Source organism: Lissotriton helveticus, chromosome 10 (genome assembly GCF_964261635.1).
Source record: "Lissotriton helveticus chromosome 10, aLisHel1.1, whole genome shotgun sequence".
Taxonomy (NCBI): Eukaryota; Metazoa; Chordata; class Amphibia; order Caudata; family Salamandridae; genus Lissotriton; species Lissotriton helveticus.
The window spans coordinates 84,933,496-84,953,949 of NC_136071.1; the positions used below are offsets into that span (position 1 = coordinate 84,933,496).

Here is a 20,454-nt window from a genome sequence, read left to right on the forward strand (position 1 = left end):
TGGAGATGGCCGTCTCCCTGACCAAGCCCCACTTTTGGTGGCAAGGTCGGTGGGAATATTAGTAATCTGAAGAGATGTGTCCCCTCTCTGCCAGGACCACCCCTAAGGTGCCCGATCTGAAGTGACCCCCTCTATGGTGGATGGAAAGATTTTAGCAACTAGGATTAGGGGAAGCCCTCTCCCCAAAGGTGGGGGTCATCCAAAGGGTGTAGTCACCCTAAGGTAAGTTGCCCACTGGCTACTACCTGCCAGTACCTGCAACACCCTAAATTGATTATTTTGGGTGACCCCCAGAACCTTGATTTTCGGATTTCAGATGACCACTAACATGGCTCAATATGCCGGCCTGTCTGCAGCCCGCTAATAAACCTGCTAGAAGAAGCAACTTGTCCTGCAGGCCCAGTGACCTCCACAACCCTGGGAGGACTGCCTGCCTTTCCTAAAGACCAAGAACTCCAGAGAACAGTGGTCCTGTCTACACAGAAATTAACACCCAGGACTCCCTTGCCTTTTGGATCCGCATGTTCTGTCCACTCGGCACCCGCCCCCCACGGCCCGATCCTGAGTGACCCGCCGGTCCAGTGAAGTCTCCCCAGTGATCCTCACCTCCAAACCACCAGTGGCTGACCTCTCCTGGCCTTCATGAAGATGCCTGCAACTTCTACACAAAGGGTCCACCTGACCACAACCGGCTCCAGTAAAGGCACCCCTGCATCCTTAGTCCCCGACCTTGGAGTGCCCAGCCAACAGTGCCCCAGCGTCCACCAATGTCCACCAACATCTTAACTTATTTGCCCAGTCATTGGTCACCTTCGTCCAGCCTCCTGGTCCAAGCCTGCAGCCTCTTTCTGAAACCAAGTTTCTCGATCCGCTTGCATTGGATGCCCGATGCAGTCTTTACACCCTGCACCTAGCCGCCCCTGTGCCACTGGTGGTATACACCTGGTGCTGTATTGTGCCCCCCTTGTGCTTGCTTAAACCTCCAGAGCTTGTGACCTGAAACCGCAAGTACTGACTTGCAAAACATACATCTCCAACCACCCCCAGTCTCCATAGACCAACACTGGGCTCTGGGCACCACCTTTGACCTCTGCACCCGGCTGCCCCTGTGCTGCTAGTGATGCCCACTTGAGCCTTGCCCTGTGTTGTCCAAACCCCTAAAGACTGGGATTGTAAGTCGTGTACTTACCTGTTAATGTGCATAACTCCACCTCCCCTTTACTCATCCCAAACCCCCTCCCACTACCATGAACTCAAAAAAAGAAGAAAAAAATTATTCTAGGCCCATCCCACTACTATTCCTCCACTATTCCTTTTCAATCCAAATAAGACGGACATGTCCACCACTCAAATTATTCTCATATTTTCTTATACTAATTCCTCACTAATCCTGTTTGGGTTCTGGAGTAGCATGCTACTCACCAAAAAGTGCTTCAACACCCCATCAGGGGTAGCAAGCGCTATATAAATGCTAACCTTTTCCTCTTCTATCCCTGCACTATCCATCTAAATAGAAATAACAGATTTAAATATCCACCACTCTAATTACTTCCATATTTCACTATACAAATTCACCACTAATCCTTTATGGGTTCTGGGGTAGCGTGCCACTTGCCGAAAAAGCGCTTCGACGCCTTGTCAGTGGTAGTAAGCGCTATATAAATGCAATTACAATACAATATAATATTATTAAAACTTGTGTGAAGTTGAATGATGTGGATATCCATGTGGTGAATCGTTCTCATCATTAAATAACTGGTTCCTGGGGTACCAAAGCATTCCTTACAGTGCAGACATGTCATTGCTCTATCTTTGTGTGGTTAGGATTGCCGCTGATGGCTGTACAGTGACTAATATCTGCTAAGTGACGAAAGGTCAGGAAAACTCCTGGATGTGGAAAACTACAGGGTTCCTAGGTGACCATAAAGGAAATTATTAAATTGAGAAATAAGATGAAAGGAAGTTCACTGGTGGACCCTTGCATTGAGGTTTAGTGAAGTCAGGTTATTTTTAATTCTGCTTTCCTCCTTCACAGATGTTCCACGGCTGACCGTTTGTACCTGGCAATGCTTCTCCTAGGAGGTGGATCTGGTGAACAAGGACCTCTGTTTCTGAAGGTCACCAACTTGCATGAGAACAATTAACCAGTTAATATTGGAAGGCACAGATAACCATGGATGAACCAATGGGTAAAACGCTAACATGGGAAGAAAGAGAAAAGGTAAGGTGCTATTGAGTGTTCAATTAGTGAGTCTCGAATATTTCCAGAGAAATTGGTTTGACAGCAGACCAGACTTAAAGTATCTTAGAGAACATTCTGGGGTAGACCGAATTAATCTCAGCATTTCTTGCAGAACATGGACCAGCTACCAATTACTCCACAGAGCTACTATTAGTATGCATGTGGATTTCAGATCCCAATGTGCATCCATTGTGTTAGAAGTATGATTGCTGCTGTCTGTATATACTTCTTTATCTTCTTTATCTTCTTTACTTCTATGTGAAGGACAAGAGACGTGGGGCAGATTACCTGATTACATTTGTTCCTTTGATCAGTCGGTGTAATACACACATTGGTCAACTTAGCCTGCAATCCTTTCAAGGTCAAATATCTGCAGTGCTGATAGACGGCAAAACTAAGGTAAAAGCACTATATAAAACCAATAAATGATAACTTGAAGGACAAAAGGCTTAATGCATATGGAGTAATATATAAAGTGGGGATAAGATAAACATTTTAACACCCAACAGCCAGCAATACCAAGGTAGAAACCAGCAATGTAATCACACCTTCAACTGAGAAATTGGGAACCTTCATTATGCTTCAAACACACTAATTGGAGAAAAGACTTCCCAGCCATAAATCATTGATTGCCATCACTCAGTGTAAAGTGGGATAGATCCCTCACCTAGAAGTCATGTATAGAGCATATAGTGTATTTTCAGAGACTGGGGATTATCCTTCAATTACAAAGCATTCTGAAGTGAGTCTCTCATTGAAAGATCAAGATCTCTGCTATAGTGAAACCAGTGCACATACTAGTCACTTCTCGGAGAGCAATCGTGAGACTCGCCATTTATCTCCCACATAGAAATCATGAGCAGAGCGCTGCTTTGCAATTCTCCAGAAAAGTTCAGGGTGATACCCCTTGTCCTTTTTAGTAAACCAACTAGACCATACTTATCTTGAGCTTCTGTACTGCTACACATTGTGCAGACACCTTTCCTGTTTCATCCTGGTATGCATCTTTAACAATCCCATTTTCTTTTTACAGGTTAAAGAGAAGCTGGCCTCCCTTAAAAAAGAATATCATCAAACATTTCGCCGGCTGCAGGTATGTAAGACTTACCAGAGTGCTGAAAGCTCCTTTTCCTCCCATAATATGGCTGTGCTCTGTCCAAATTAGAACAACAAAAATCTAAAACAACTTGTGTTTCTCTTGTTTGTGATTTGCCACAGATGCCACGGTAAAGCCCTTTGTCATAGAGCAGGGCTATACTACTGTGAAAGAAAGAGTCCTCAGCAGGCAGACTGTGATCTCTGTGCTCCACTTCTCAGTTGCAGTTTAGGCATCTTTGGTATGTTGACTAAATCTGGGGCCCTGGACCCAGTTACACAAGGGATAAGAGATGGTTCCCATCTCAGAGAGACTTTAATACGGTCAGAAAGTATGTGTGACAAAGTGTTGCACTGGTCATATAATAAATAACATGGGTATTGTAAATCGGAAAATGTGATACGTTCTTGGTAAATAGTCTGTGTCTAGGTAGGGATAAAACGGAGTACGGTAAGAATACATTTTAGAAAGTGTGCTTTTGCCCAGGGAAGGGTGAGGGATCAGCAAAAAGCCAGTATGTTTCAGAATGGTCAAAGGAATAACACGAAGTGCACTAACTGAGTGGTCTAGTTCTGTCGCTAATTCATCTAACTCGATCGTCAATGCATGCCACCCAGATTTTTTCTTAAATTTTTGCATTTTATTTCTACTCTCTTGGATTTTTCCAGACTTGTCAGCTTGGTTGTGTATTTCTTAATGTCAGGAAGGTAACTTGAAATGAGAGTTTTCTGGGTAAAACACCATGCATTCTTGGGATACTTATTGCGTGAACATTTGGCAAGTTTTTGCCCGGCCATTCACTGAAAATGATCCCCCACAACTTCAGATTCCTTTCCGTTGAACAAGAAGTGGAACGTGCACGCCTGAACAAGGCTCTACGCGAGGGAAATAAGGTCATACCATAGGAAGCAGCTTTGGATGGGTATAAAGCAACATGGGTCTTAGCAGCTGGGACTAGCAGTGGGTTTCCTTGTCCAGGGTGCCTCTTCAACCCCACTCTGTTATAGCCTATGAGTCTCACTTAACGTCACTCTATGCACTTGGGTGACTTTGTGGTGTAGTAATAAGTAAATAATTGTGATCCCCAGCATCACCACAGGGGATAATTAACATTGAATAGGGGGAAAGCCATTTTTGCACTTTGTTGAATTAGATATATTCTACAGAGCATGCTCAGTGTAGCACACTAGAGTGTCAGAAGATTCTACTATGTCCATTAGGGACTGACCGACCTGCATTGAGGTGGGTGTACAGTTCAATACGAATGTGAAGTTGCATTATGTTGTACAGGAGTTACACAAAAGGAACTTGAGAGTTATTTAGAGTTTGACAGACCGGTTTCTCTTCCGCAAATTAGGTGAAAACTTGCAGGGTAACTGGGCCGTTAGGTGTTTTTTATTTTTCAAAAACCACATTCCGCTTTGGGAGTTTGTTTTTAAAAATAACATTTTTTGCTGAGCAGCCGCATAAGACATGGCAGTCACTCAGAAAACCTACAGTGCCCTCAGAGGAGCAGCAGTCTCATTGGCTCCCCTGAAGGCGCAGAAATCCCCTCCAGACAGGTAAGAGCTGTAAATGCGGTGGGCTGTAGTTCACCCAGAAAGTGGATTGCATGCCTCCACTACCTTCCTGGAATGGAGTACAGAAGCTAAATAGAAACCAAAGTGGGTGGGTAAAACAAAAGCGAGGGGAGTCCTTGAAACAGCCAGCCTAAACGAGTCTAGGAAAAGCCACAAAACTATCTGGTATCCCCTGTCATTTTGCAGCTATTTTTCTGTGGCTGAGTATGTAATATGGAATGTGTGGGTTTCCGGTTTGGATTTCACATAGGGTTTTTTGTTGTAGCTGCCTAGTAAAGACCTCTGTGATTGTTTTCTCTGGAAACAGGTTCCCTGGAAAGAGGGTGGTATGGGTAGGCAGCTCGAAAAAGAAACTCCAAGAGGAAGCCTGCATTATGGCTCCTGCTTTATAACATCATATACAGTTCTCCTCACACCTGAATACCTCTACTCTTCCCAGTCTGGAATGGGCAAGTAACGTGTTCAATGCTGTCCATGGCCATGCAGTCTTGCTTCGTATAGTTGCTTGCAGGCATGAATTATGGGAAGATAAGCTAATGCAGAGTATATTTCATGCTGACACTTTTGAGAAGTTGTCAATAACATCTGCAATGTTTTGAATGGGAATGCGTGGGAAGCTGGGAATGTGTGCCGCTGTCACCTTTTGGAAAGACACTCCGGCTTCTACCAGATGGTAATGTTAAGATCTACTAAGGGGCCATCTCACACTTTTCTACTCCGACTCCTGTAATACTATGTGAGTTGGCAGTGTTCAGTGTTGATAGTACAGTGAGCTGGCACTACATACATTTTTTCCATGTGATGCATGGATGGAGGGGCAATATGCAGGAATGAAGGTCAATGCCAAGTAGGGCTTTTGGCTGATGAGATTGATTAGAAGACAAGAAAGAGCCATATCCATTGTTGGTCAAACCTTTGCTTGTCTGTGTGAACATGTTGTGTTATGTTGATAACACTTGTATAGCGCACAAATACCACCGCACAAATACCACCGATCTGTGCACATATTGCGCACAGATCACGTTCCTCCCTGCTTGAAGTGAAAGTGTTAGTTGTTCTGGTGGCTGGAGAGGGTAGGGCTCTCTGTCTCAATTTTCGCACAGGAAATGGAACCAGGTGAGGAAAGAAATAAGGAAGAAACACACACCAATGCAGATATCTCCAAAAGTAAACCCGTCTCATCCCTTGGGAGGGTGAAATTGTAATGATCTCAAAGTGTGCATGAGCTGCCAACATTAGAAGCTTCCAACGTGGCAAATCAAGAGCAGGTGTAAGCACCTGGCTGTCATGCTCTTCCCCTCCTTCATTAAAACAAATCTTCCCCAGCTCTGTCCTTCCTCATGACCACAACCTTTCCAAAGCCTCACTGTTGCTCTCTCCCCCTCTGTAAACATTCATCCCTACTGCCTCACCCCCTCTGCAATGTAATGATGGAAATGCTTTGTTCCTGTATGGTCTGTGTTGCTTTGTATTCCCTCCCACCGACCATGTCCTACAGTTTCTTTTTGCCTTCACATGGACAGAATAATGAGAAGTCTGCTGCTTGTATAGGAACCAGTTATCTTTTTTTGGCTAAACTTCCATATTTCTTGATTATTTTTATTTGTATGTTTTTTAATACAATGTCTTCTAAAAAAACAAAAAAAGAATCTCCAACTTTGTCAGAAATCATGTTTAGCTCTAACTTTACATGCCAAACTATGAGTTGCGTGCAATTTAAAATACCCGTGTTATTTAAAATATGGTTGCTACCATTTTATAAGTATAAATTCTGTTAGCGTTGGCAGTTGTGTGTGTTTTGTTCTTGTTTCCATTAACCATAAACAGGCTGCAGCCTCCAGTTCTCAATTGTTTTAAAAATGTACTGTAGTATGTCATTGATGGCCCCTCCTGTGATGTCATACATGTCCGAAAGTCATCTGATGTCATGTAACGCTGCCCCATGACGTTAATGAGACTTCTGAATAAATACACACAGCTGGTTTCTGAATGCTACACCTGTGAGAATTGATGCATCTGGGATTTGTTTTTTTTGTGCCATTGTATAGCTGATAGCTTTGGGCTTGACAGGCACTGTGTGGATGCAAGAAAGAGTAAACTGAATGCCTGGAGTGACATTTCTATGTTTGGGATATTCAGAGTGCTAAAGTATTCTTCTATTCCCTTCATTATGCAGTTTTACTTTCTAGAATCTGGTACCATAGCTGAAGCCAGTTTAGGCAAATTGTCTTGCTAAATTACATTGGTAACATTTTAAGACTTCAGCTTTGATACATGTACGAAATCTAAGTTGTAGGATTTGATATTCCAGTGGTATGGAATTTAACAAGTTGCTTACCTGCATTGTTAAAGTTAGTATTACTGTATTTTATATTTTGTGCTGTATCTAATTTGGCGGCAAATGAGGAACTCGCACATTAAAATTGAAAGCAGTCTTTCCCTTGTCCAAATGCCATCAGCGCTATTTTTGAGATCACTGAACGTGGGTTAGTTTAATTAAACGTGTCTTTGAATTCAGTCAAAGTACGGTCGATGGATAAGGTGAGACTTAAGCGATGGCAGCTACTAGCATTTATGATTTGTTCTCCATGGCACTTTTATGTACTTTTTTATGTGTAACATTTTTTGTTTGCTTTGTTTTTCAATACGATATAAAGTGAGTGGTGGTGATTGTTGGGGATATGTAGTGTCTAATTAAATGCTGTGCTAATAGACAAAAATGTAGTCTATCATCTAGACATTTAAAAATGAACTACGTTAATATGGGATCAAATCTAGGAGAATAATTTCTTGGTTTCCAGCATAGACTATAGTGGGACAAGTATAAATCCAAAGACAATGCCACTGCTCACTTCCTCTCCCACTCCCTACTGTTGTCTCTGCATAAGTTCAGAGGTGTAAGGCTTCATTTTAAGTTGAGAACTTGCAGTGTGAAAAATCACTTTTGTTTGAGCTACACTGATGATTGGTTGTGTTTATAAAAAAAAAAAAAAAAAAAAGGTTTTTTATTGTTTTTACACAGAGATCACAGAAAGCAGAGCGGGTTAAAACACATGTAAAGAAAACAATAGAGGAGCAAAACCGAATCCTCAGCCAACCAGAAGCTGAAATGGGCCTCACAGGTAGGTTTTTAGATCTCATCTCATAGAGAATGTAAGAGCAATTTCATACAAGTCCCACCAGGTCCAAAATCATGCTGTCAAACGTTGGAAGCAAACCCATAAAAGATTAAATGCTGCAAACAGACCAAAAGCCCAAGGATACTCCAAATTCACCCTTAGTGGCATCAGTCCCCACAATATTTACCGTAGCCACTAAATCTCTCTGACAAGGATACAGTTGTGGCTAATGGAGTTAATAGGACCATTTCAGAACAGACCCTTACCAATCACCGAACTTCACCAATCACCGACTGTCATGAAATATGTTTCCCAGGCAGTGCTCTCTGACGTGCTCTAATCCGAAAGTCTGTGGAGTTGTTTCTGGGTTTTCTTGAAAATAAATTACAATTAATTTGCAAAGAATATATGTCTATCAATATCTGGAAATGCATGGGCTTACAAATGTGTTGGTTTTGTACTGGTAACTAGAGCAGGCTTGACATATAGTCAAGACTTTATTTAACATGCTTTGGCAAAGTTTTGGCAAGGGTGCAATTTTTAAAACCTTTTTTACATATAGTTCCAGTATGCGAAAACTTTTAGAAAACAGATAACAAATGTAAAAAAAAAAGAGTGGACCAGCAGTCCAGGTATTTTAATTCTTTCAGTGAACTGGAATTCTTTTCAGGCAACCGTGCACATGTGAGCAGTGAAAATGCTGTCACTCCCAGTGCAAGACAACCAATGGATGAACTGGGCTGAATCTTTGTGCCATATTATATGCCGGGGTGGCTGGAAGCAAAATGTGGATAACCCCTTAAAAAGACTACTGGATGAAGGAGGCTGAGTGAAAGCCCCTGGGTGTATATATTTTTTATTAGGATTGATTTGGAAATCATCAGGCTGGGTGAAACCCTTTCAGAAGGTCACAGGGCAAGCAAGAGCTACTGGGCCAAACTGTGGGAGTTGAGGCCTTTTTCCCCAATATTCCATAGCCTGACTTAATGTTCAAGAGCCTGACTTACTATGGGTCCTGACTGGGCCAAATACACCTTCAGTATTTGAATCTCAGTAATAGTCCAAGGCTTCGCAGGGGTTGGGGGTGGATGGGCTGAGGGTGGGGGTGTAGATGTAGGGGTGAACAAAGGCTCACAACACGTTCAATAGCAGCAATAAATGATTGTCCAGTCAAATACTTTCTTTTTCAAAAAGAAGTAGTTATATATAATCACAAAGTAAAATATTCTGCATACAAAAGTTATACGCACAGTACTCCTGCAGTCAGTACTCTTGAGTTAGATAGGGATGGTCCTAAATCACATTTACATCTTTCTCTTGGTAGCGGTTATTGCATATTCACAGTAGGCGCAATTCAGCTTATGCCCCATTAAAATTCTGAGGCTTAGAAGTCCCACTTTGCCTCTTCTAAAGACAAAAGTGCCCCAGAACCTTTGGTGCTAAGAGGCGGAACACATTCTCCTGGGCCCTTCAGCCCTATGATCTGTCTTACCCTGTCCTGCTGGGGTTGCTCTACCGAAGTCCTCAGGAGCATTTCACGCTCGGGCATCATGGAGGTCCGCAGTGGCTGCTGGCAGTGAGTAACACTCTCAGCTTTGCAGGGGCAACAGCTAGTTGTTCGCAGTGCTCCTCCGAAGACACAGTATTTTTCTCTGCTCTCTTTCTCTCGCACGTAGGGCAATGATCACTCAAGTACCGATGCTTGCTTCATTTGGGGCTCAGGCATACACTGGTCACCACAGCAGTCTTCCGTCATCAGCGAAACTAAGTGATGACCTTTGCTGCTCCTGCTTCCTTTCTCAGCATCCAGGATTGCATACTTTAACCTGCACACGGGCATTGGCCTGATTGCTGCAACAACCGCTAACTTCACGGCGGCCCCCCTCCGATATCCTGCATTGTCGACTTGAGTCTGCACACGGGCAATGACCTTATCTGTGAAGCAACTGCTTCCACACACCTAGCTAGGGAGATTTACTCGCTAGGATCATCCACTAGCTCCCTCCAAGTGCTCTCCACTTCCTCACAGGGCACACTGGTCTTGGCAAGCTGGCTGGTACTGGTGCTCCAAGGTCCAGGGCAGGTGGTCTTGGATTGCCCTGGATGATGTCTCCTCGCCCAGCTGGGAGACTAGCAGACTGTAGTCCTCAGTCCTTGTCACTGGTAGAAGTCTTGCAGAACTTCTCTTCCTCGACATACAGCCCACTTTGCTGCTTGGCAATATTGAGGCCCTCTAGCTCCCCTTCTTATAGTCCATTTCCAGACACAAAAATTTGATTTAGGGTCTGAGTCTTTGACATCTGTGCTGGGGGGGGTCCGTCTCCTTTTGAAATGCCCATTTCTCTACCCTGCCCTTACTCCAGAAAGTAGTCTGTCACACCAGGCTCAACTTCAAATCTGATAATCACTTAAATACCCCCCTTGAAAACATACAACATGAACCCACTTCACCTATTATTTATAAGGTTTGTAAGGCATTTACTAAGAATATATTGTCTAGGATTTGCCTTTCATAGAGGTATGCACATATTATCAGGATAGAGCAGCCATCTGTAATCTAATGTCGCATTTTATCCTTAAATTGACAACTAGCCGTCCCAACATGGCGCACACTTTAGAGATAAACATTAGGGGTAGATATTTAGTATTCAAAACAACAAGCTATATATTTTAATATTACTTTGAATGATGACAGATTGCTTTATACCTCTTGATAACATTCTGTTAATGTTTTAAATCATATCCTTCATTATTGGAAAAAATTACCACATTACACCCCTACCCGTATTCATGTGTACTTTTGGGCGTTATATCACTCCAAGATGGCGCTTCTCTTTTTTCCCCACGATGTTAGCATTTTAAATCATTCTGAGATGGTGTTTCCATCTCCCTCTACGATGAAAACGTCATCACGCCAGCTGGCGTGAACGTTGACCCAGGTGAAGACAATTATTCATCAGTTTGCGTGCTCAATATATGAGCACTCTCCGGTACCCAAACCTGTTTCTAGCAGAGCAGGTTAGAGAAATGTGGTACACGCGACAACGTAGGTAGCACTTTGCGAATCATCAGCGATTATGGTAAGGACTGGGATCATGTGTCGGGTTGGACGCTATTGTAAAATATCATAGCAGTAGTTAGTGCACTTAGCACTCGGGTAAGGTAAGTATATAGATACTGCGGGTTGAGCAGAGTCAGATAGATCTATAAAGGAGTGTGCTCTCCCATATGGAGAAGAGTTGACATTTTGTCCATATTTCTCTTCTTTTCTTTAAATTACCTTTAATTGATAATGCCAGTCAATAGTCTAAAGCATATAGCAACAAAGGCTTCAGCACCATATTATTAATGGCACTGAGAAAAGCACTACTATCAGTGTTTCTATGCTGTTTCAGACTGCAATGCCTATGCTATAAGAGCCACTATTGGTACTATTATACCATGAAATACGCTCAAGCATAGTAGTTGGTAAAAATGTGATAAGACTGAGTCCTTAGTCACAATACGTAATATTGTATATCGGACAAGACCCAATGACTATGTTTACATGGGCCATTGGATTTACAGATACTCACCTCATTTTGCACTTTTCTATTCACAGAAATTATATCCTACCCCATTATGTTGCTAGAGCTGGATTGACAATGTAATATCACAGAGCAAGAGACGGAGCTCTTACTCTGCATGCCATTTATAGGGTAAGATCATAAATAAAATATAGCCTTATATCCTAGTCATAGCCAAATATAGAGCTATGAAACCTCGCTCACTCTAATTTTGTTACATTGCAGAGCCAAATATCGTAGTAGTTCTCAGATGCTGTGAGAGTGCTCACACTCTATATCGCATGCTATCTTGTCTGCCCAGAAAAAAATACAGAATGATACTGAGATGGATGATGTATCTCTCAGTATATAAGGTGTACTATGAAAGATGTTGTGTTCTACCTCGCATGATCAGATTTTCTCACATATGGGTATCTACGAGTATCTTTTTTCTTTCTTTTCTTAATTTAGTTGAGAGGTTCTGTATTTTCTTTTTCTAAGTTTTGGGGTTTCGCTATAACGAGATCCCAAATGCTCAGGCACAACATGGAACATGCTTTTAGTCCTTGCAGCTGCACTGGACTCACAAACTTGATGATCACTTTAAAGACTGCAGTGTGTGCGTGCATCACTGGTTTGAGCTTAGGTATGCCAATTTCCTCCTAATTGCTTGGCTGTTTTTACTTAGTCTAGTCTCAGAGAATCCCCTAGCGCAGCAAAATTAGAAAACCAACACCCTTTTTTTGTTATTTCACAGATAACCCCGTCCACACATGAGATTTATTTTACAATTACTATGGTCCTGATGAAGGTGGTTACAAAGCCTATCCACCGAAACGTGCGTTGACCGCGACCGTCTATATGGGAAACCCTTTAAAGACAACACTTGAGTGGACAGTTTTTGAATTAAATCAAGCCACATAATTGTGAAAAAAAGTGTATGTCATCTGTAAATTAGAGGAGTTTCCCACGTTATCCCATGTTTCTGTGCGTGAGTGTTTTGTGTGTATGTGATTGTTTTGACTGGTGTGAATGATTGTTTGATGGTTAAGATTGGGGTTATGTTTACATTTTATTATAAGAATTCTTGATTTTTGTATGATTTGTCTTTTTCTATAGGATGTACTTCACACAGATATTGATTGTATTGCATTTGTACAATGGCACATGGCTTATCCTTTGTATATATAAATTGTGAATAAAATGTTAAAATTCGGTTAACAATAAATTGGTATGACTAATTAAAAAGAAAATATCAAATGAATCTTAAAATGACTTAAAAAAATGATATTTATTAAATACATGTATTTTTGAAGAATTTGTTGTTGTTTAGGTCTGTGCTAGGTATCTGTCATGAGGCCATAGTAGGCCACTTCTAAAGAGATATAGGTCAGACAAGAGGTACTGTTTGATCATTATAGCCCTACAACACTGGCCATGGGAGTGACTAGAGGTTCACACCTGGATGACCGCCTCAGGGATATGTGCATATAAGGGTTATCAACGGGCCCCAGCCATACTTTGATTCTCTTCTCAGCCCCCAACTCCTTCCTTGGGATGTGCCCAGGCCCCTTTCAGGTGGCCTCTCTCAAAATCGAAAAGATCCCTTAGAATTGTACTGAAGAGCCTGGCGCTTTCTTCCTCCAGTGTGTGTCCCACCATCTCTCAGGAATGTATCAATACACACATCTGTTTAGAGGGAATTCTCTACTGCCCCCATGCTCTTCTAGTGAGCTTTGGGTCTCCTAAAGGAACCCAGAGCCTTCCAGTCTCCCATATATTGTATCATGAAAGACAAATCATTAGCTAGGAAGCACCTCTCTCTAGTAATGCTCAGTGTTTTGAGAGGTGGTTGCAGTCTACTGGGTCATGTCTCAGGCTGGCATATTTACTCTGTCCTTGGCGCCAGAGGATCTAGAAAACCCATTTCTTGGCTGTGTTCTGGATAGAAATTTGGAAAACTCATCAGTTTGGGAGATATCAGGGGAAATACTCTGGTCAAGATTTTTTAGTGGATGTTGTGCAAGACTAAGTAGGTGTGCTCTAAAGGTTAGAGAGAGGAAGGGATAACACTGGGCAAACTTAATGGAAGAGGGACATAGATATGGTGCTTTGCAGGACTTTGATTCCTCACACTTTATGAATTTGAGTTGCGAGCTTAGCAAACTTAATGACAGTTGCATATTTACCTTGCTTTTTTTTATAAAGATGGGTACTTCACATAAAGGCGGCAAAAATAAGGTGACACAGGATTTAAAACGGTTCATTTAAAGTACGATAATTGGATAGTTTGCACATAGTTATAACCAAAATAGGGAATAATCATATTTGTCAAAGTCTGGATGTTAAGAAGGTTAGTTGAGTGCCCTGCTAGATTGGCCAAGGAAAGAGATACTCCTTTCATTAACCACGGTGCCAGCCTGCTCAAAATAATATACTTGAAAGAGGTCAATTGTCTCCTTTAGATGGTCAAAGGAGGGAAACCCATAAAGAGGAAATCATCCTTTGGCAAGCTTGTAATCCTTGATAGAAGCCGAGTCATGCTGGAGCTATCAGCAAGACACCAAATTCCTCCTAATATCAGGAAGGAGAAAGGAGTAGATTCAAGAAGGTAATTAATACTAAATACTTTGAAGCAAAAATCTGAGAAAAAATAGTAGCAAGGAGTAAAGAGCACTACGGAAAATCAGGTACCAAGTTTGTTGGGATTCATCACCCTCTCATAGAACGTCGTATACATGTGCTTCAATCAGGAACTGTAATCACAAGAAAAGACAGCAACATCTTGGATTGGGGATTAAGACATCCTCAAATGGATGGACCACCTACTGGGAAAAAAGCCTTTGAGGTTTGATTTCACCCTTTTCCAAAAGCTCATGGTACTTGTTCGAACTTGTGCTCAGACTTGTACGTCATCGAACTGATGATGGGCCATATCTTATGAAAGAGTCAAACTGTCTCTACAATCTAGACTAAACAAAACTTAATGTGATGTGCTTGTATAGATATACTGATGGACATTGAACATTTCTTACTCTGCAAATTTGTTCAAAGTCTGTTGCTGACTTTTTTCTTATCCACAGCAACGTTTGTCTATATCACTTTCACTGTGTGGCCACTTTTTGTACTGAGCTTTTTTGTTCCTTTTTACAGTCGTATTTGTTAATGATTGATGGAGCTATTTCTCAATGAACTGGCATAACTACAGTTTATAAGCCATGTTGTGTACAGAATTAGTTGATTATATGTTTTTAAAGATACCATTACAATTGAAGACAGTCTTTATTTGTGTTAATTAAATACCTCATTGACAGATTCTTGTTATTTATAATACCTGGATATGAGACCTATGTATGCAGGGTGAATTCAGTCACATGGTATGATCTTTATTGGAATGAAAAGAAAATGTATGAATCACCCCTAAAAAAAATACTCCAAGATTCAATATGTATTAAAATGCCTTCTAGTGTATAATTCTGTAGCAAGTTCCTATATCATTATAATGCTTTTGACACTTTGACTCATGCTTATCTCCACCCTAATTGTATTTCTTATCCGAAATCTAACCCAAAAACCTACCCTTATGCCAACTTTGAATTTTCTCTGTATACTTCTCCCTCCAACCCCAAATCCCATTAGCAACTCTTAAACTTTTTTTACATCTTATCTTATTTTTGTCAAATTGCTATATGAAAATGAGAAGTGTTTTAATGTTCTTTTTATTTACTTTTCAGTGATGTTACAATAGAATTTGTTTTAACTCCTTTTCTTAATACTACTATTGTTTCAGTCTTGGAGTTCTAGCCCTGTTTCAAACAGCATTGTGGTTATTGATGGGGTTCGTAAATAGTTCGGGATGTCTCTAGTTGGGTGTGTAAAAATGCGTATGCTCCTCTCATTGACACATTCGAACGTTTTTACAAATAAGAGAAATTAATGAATAATGGATTGAATTTGCCAGCCTCCATATGTTGAAAATGTGTGTCATTTCTCCAGAAAACCTTGTGTAACCTCACTGGAGTTTCTCCTTCTCATTGAAAAGCCATGATATAAAGTGAGCCATTTGATGCACTTCTGGTAAGGGTCATAGTTTAGTTTCTTCTGAAGAAAGATTACACTTTCAGACATACAAATGTTAATAGCTTTATGGCGCTATTCAAGGCTCTGACCCTGACTGACTTATTTTCCTCCCCTGCTGGTAGCAGTGAGAGCCTCCCAATTTTAAGGTACTAGTGCATTCACCTGGTCAGTCATTTTGATCTGGGAGTATGTGTTGTGCTAATCTTGCTTTGCACAATATAAACACAGTGCTCCAGTGGGGGTTGTCGATTGGATTCTGCAGTGCTGTTGTACTTGCCTCCCAAAGGCATATTGACCTGCAGCACCTGAATGAATAGACAAAAGTTTGTTTGACGATAAATGTGAATACTAAATATTTAGTGAGAACATTTTTACACTGGATTTCACACAATGGCAATTGTCATATTTTCAGAATGCTTACACTCACCACTTACTTTTTCTCCTTAGATCCAGAACGTGGAGTAATGTCTGCGTTGACGGCCACTGCTAGTGGCTCCGAAGGTGAGACACAGAGAAAGTCCTCTGTGACCTTCAATCTGGAGCCTGAAGTCTTCTGCATTGGGGAAGTCACAAGCACAAGCCATCTTCCTGAAAATAAAGATGACCAGCAACCCTTTGAACTCAGTAATAAAACTCCAGAAACCACCCCAAGGAGTCGCCTGAAATTGAGGAGGGTTATATCCACATGGAAAAAGACTGACATGGGCTCTGCGCCTCCCTCCTTTGAGGTGTCATTACCAAGTACCACTTTACAGAAGAGCTCAAGTGATCAAGAGGCAGATCTGATGGCCCTGGGCAATGTCAGTTTTCAAGGTAGCTCCACAAGAGCCACATGTGATGAGATTGCAGTGGGAGAGACTTTTCCTCCAGGGCAGAGGCATGACATGAACATCCTCACATCAGATGTTCCACCTGCAAAGGAAGGTGTCCGCAGACCTCCAAAAAATGACACCGATGGAGCAGAGTTGCATCCCTTATCACCTCTCGACTTGAGTACTGAAAGTCTGGAATCCACACCATCTCTTTACATTAGCCCGACTCCAGGTTCACCAGTTAATAGAGGGGAATCAGAAGTGCCTGCATTTCCAGAGGGAGAGAACCTTCAAGGCAAAGGGTCATATGTGGAGCTGGGTTCTTATTTTTGCATCTCAGGCAAGTCGGTGAAAGGTACTGCTATTGGAAGTCCCAACTCTAATGTGAACGTGTTCAATACACAGTACAAACCCACCATTACCGAGCCCAGAAGAACTTTAATCAGTAGCCCTGTTGCAGAACAATCCCCAAAGCACGCAGGAGATGAGACTACGGCTCTCACTGTCATGCCAGATTGTGCGTTCCCATCTGTCACAGTAGACAGCCCACTCAATTCCTGTACATTGGTCGAGGGTCTATTATTTCCTGTGGAATACTATGTCAGGACAACACGCCGCATGTCCAGCTGCCAGCGGAAGGTAGACCTGGATGCTGTGATCCAGAGCCATTTAGGTACAAACAGGAAAGGTTCTCGTAAAAAGGTGAAGCAGGTCATTGCTGATGCAGAGAAAGTAGATTCTGTTTCCTTGAACCAAAAAAGGCCATTAAAATGTTCCAAATTGTTGATTCCAGAGACTTTTGAGGATAATGTTGGTACTGAAACCACTGCTGGGACTTGTTCTAAAACACCCAGCCAAGGGACTCCCACATCCAGTGTGTCCATGACCAAAATTAACAATTTTAACCGTGAAAGAAAGGTGAAGCGAAGGACCTCAGGGCGAGGAAGAAAGAAAGCCAGGTTTACTAGGAAATCTCAATTGGATGGGAGGTATGGGCCTGGTGAAAATGACAATTCAGATTCACACTGCCACTCATCGGTCAGCAGCTCTGCAGACTCTCCAAGCCAGAAGGAGCATATACCAAACAAGAATACTGACTTGCTGCATCAGAGCTGTACACTACTCGCTGACAGAGTGGAGACAGACCGGGAGATGGTAGCTGTACCACCTGCAGATGGCAGTGGCAATACTAAGGAGAGGACCAAGCCTGTAATAAAAAGGAACTCCCCCACTAATATGGAGATTCCCACTGATGATATGAATGATTTTGAATTGGGATTTAATGTTCGACGAACTCCAAAGCAAAGAGCGAGGTGTACCTGGATCCGCACAAAGGCTCCGGGAACACCTCTTGGTGCGACAGACGAGAATTCGATTGCTGTAGAGCCTTCCCCTCGACAAAGCCCCCTACTATCCGATCTGCATCGAAAGAGAGGAAAAGGTGAGAGTGGTAAAAGGGAATGTTCAGATTAGGGGATGATCACTTCTGTTTGAATTTTGTGTTTGTTCTATTGAGTATTTTTTAACAGAATACTGTACATCTGTTTGTTATGCTTTATATTAGAATAAAACCCCAACACAGGAACAGTAGCCGACACATGGCTCAGTTTTACAATGAGTGCTTGCATGACTGATGCTAATGTTGGGATGGTTCCTATGATGTTAAAAACATGTGTGTTGAAGTTGAAGATTTTGTGGTAGCGAAGAAAAGCGCTTCGGGTAGATAACTGAGAGGGTGTTTGGACATCAAATAGGATGGAACTGACAATATAGTATTGTAATTTGATTGTTATGATGTACTTCTGCCAGGCTGGGTGAGCCCCTCTTGAACTAGATACTGTATAAAAAGGACCTGAAACACTCTCCACTGTGTAATGAGAGAAATAAATGTAAACATAATACGGGCTGTGATCTTGGTTCTTTTACACTTTAATATTTGTGAGGTCCAATCAAATGAGCCCCCTGACTAAAAGTTAATATGTACAGGTGTATGTTTTGCTCAGATTATGATGGTGACAGAACGTTCTCAGTCTACTAGAAGTGGCATTATAAGGACGAAAAAGGAAACTAAAACAGCATCAGTTTCCGGGGATATTCAACTGAGTAGCTGTGATCACATGAGTAAAATTGTGATTATTTTGGCCGTCTCGAGGAACTGAGTCCTGTACATATTGATCAAAGTGTTGGTAAAACAAATGATCATCAAATTTGTTGGCAAGTTCTTACTAATGATAACTTGTAGTAAATGTTTGTTAGAGGGTAATTATTTTACCGCAAAACAGTCAAAGCTATACGCATTTTTGATAAAAGTATAGAGGAACATTCTGCTTTATGCACATTATAACAAAGCATGCAGAGGGAAATAGTGCACTGCATGACTGCTATGATAACTGTGCTTACATCACTGGGTCATGCAATGATCCTTGTGTCTTCCCATGTGCTTAGAGTGTGCACATCTTAATATATAGGCGAAGTGTGGCAATGCTTTATGGGCAAAGACGGTCATACTGAGAGAACTTTTTAAAATGCTTGGCCGTGCCATGACTTTCACTGCATGCTAAAGACAGGATCTCTCCTACGTGACTAACAGAAACGCTGTGTGAATGATGGCTATCCTACACGAACATCATACTCTTGTTTTCATTATATCACATAAAAGTTATTGTGCAAGACAACAAATACAGAAATGATGTTTAAAAATTTGCAGTTCCCAGAAGTATCATTTTCATCAGTGAAATTAGTGAGTCAAAAGTTTATTAGTGGGTCCCAGGTAATTTGAAGTAACTTCTGTAAATATTTAGAGATAGAAATGTAGTGGAAAGCAAGCATATTTGACATTAAAATAATAGAATATGCAGTTGAAATCAGCAGACTGTGGTGGATACCATTATAGAAATACCTTTCCAGTTGTACTCAAGTCTTTGTGCGTGTTATGGATTTGTGTGTGTCTTAAATCAAATCTGAATGGATGCCATTTTTAGGTTGAGCCCAGCGCAGCACGCATGCGCTGCTCTGTCGAGACTTATAGTAAGGGAGCTTCAAAATGCTCACCACACGCTCGTGGGTGTGGCCTATTGCTTGCGGTTACCCGCACAGGCACCATCTGTTATGAATTATCGTGCCCATACGTTTGCGTGATAATGCAAAACACATGTCCTGGTGCTTGCTCACCCGCACCACTTGCGAGACGCTGCATTCCTTGAATTCCTTTTTTTCGTTTCTCACTAACTCGGAGTCTAGCTAAAGACTACAGTTCACCCAGCCAATAGGAGGGCCTGCACAACCCGCAGCATCTGAGACGCCTTTGGTCGGTGCACTCTGGCCCGCCCCCTCTCTCTCAGCTGGATGAGTTGTGACACTTGAAGGTAAGCCCCCCACCCTCCCATTATCCATGTTCACCAGGCTCCCGCCCCCCTCCTGCTGTAACCTGCCAGAGATGTTCCCAGGTCTGCTCTGCTATGCTCTGCACGTGCAGCTGGAACAGAATATTAACTCTTGGCAGGAATGGGGGAAACGCGATGTGTGACGAAAGACATGTCTCACTAATTGAACACTGCCAGGATGCATTAGCCTTAAGCCCTGTGCTGCCCAAGGCTATGTGTCAATCAGCGAGGGTGTCAGACGGCGGTCTCAGAATACACCTCTATGGGGGAGGAGAAGGACAGAAGCGCTAATCAGTGTGCATGTGACTGGCATCTTATGTGACACCAGTCACATGCTGTAAACAAATACACTGGACATGCTTCAATGAGCACTGACGCATGCAGTATATCTGATCACATCAGCTTCTTTCTAATTACAAATGCTGGCTGTGAGCTACTGTGAACCCTCGCTCTGCGACCATGAGCTCACTTCATCTGCCTCCCAGTGCTGGCAATGGGGCAGAATCAGACAGTCGGGTTATCCAGTATCACTGAGGCCATCATTCAGGGATGACTTTAGCTCTGCACTCTTTTCTATCTCATCCAGCAGTCTTCTCT

The 20,454-nt window shown here is 42.1% G+C and overlaps 1 protein-coding gene across 2 annotated transcripts in view; it reads left to right on the top strand.

The window, feature by feature from the left end:
- The window catches only part of PALB2 (partner and localizer of BRCA2), a 107,928-nt gene that overhangs the window by 17,029 nt on the left and 70,445 nt on the right, over positions 1-20,454 (top strand). The window contains exons 2-5 of one of the 2 annotated variants that reach the window (XM_078664800.1): positions 2,036-2,221; positions 3,276-3,335; positions 7,941-8,040; positions 16,110-17,915. In XM_078664800.1, the coding sequence (XP_078520926.1) occupies positions 2,174-2,221; positions 3,276-3,335; positions 7,941-8,040; positions 16,110-17,915 (2,014 nt within the window). In that variant the 5' untranslated portion in view covers positions 2,036-2,173. Of the gene's footprint in view, positions 1-2,035; positions 2,222-3,275; positions 3,336-7,940; positions 8,041-16,109; positions 17,916-20,454 lie in introns of those variants that run through there. The other variant, XM_078664799.1, reaches the window with a different exon arrangement.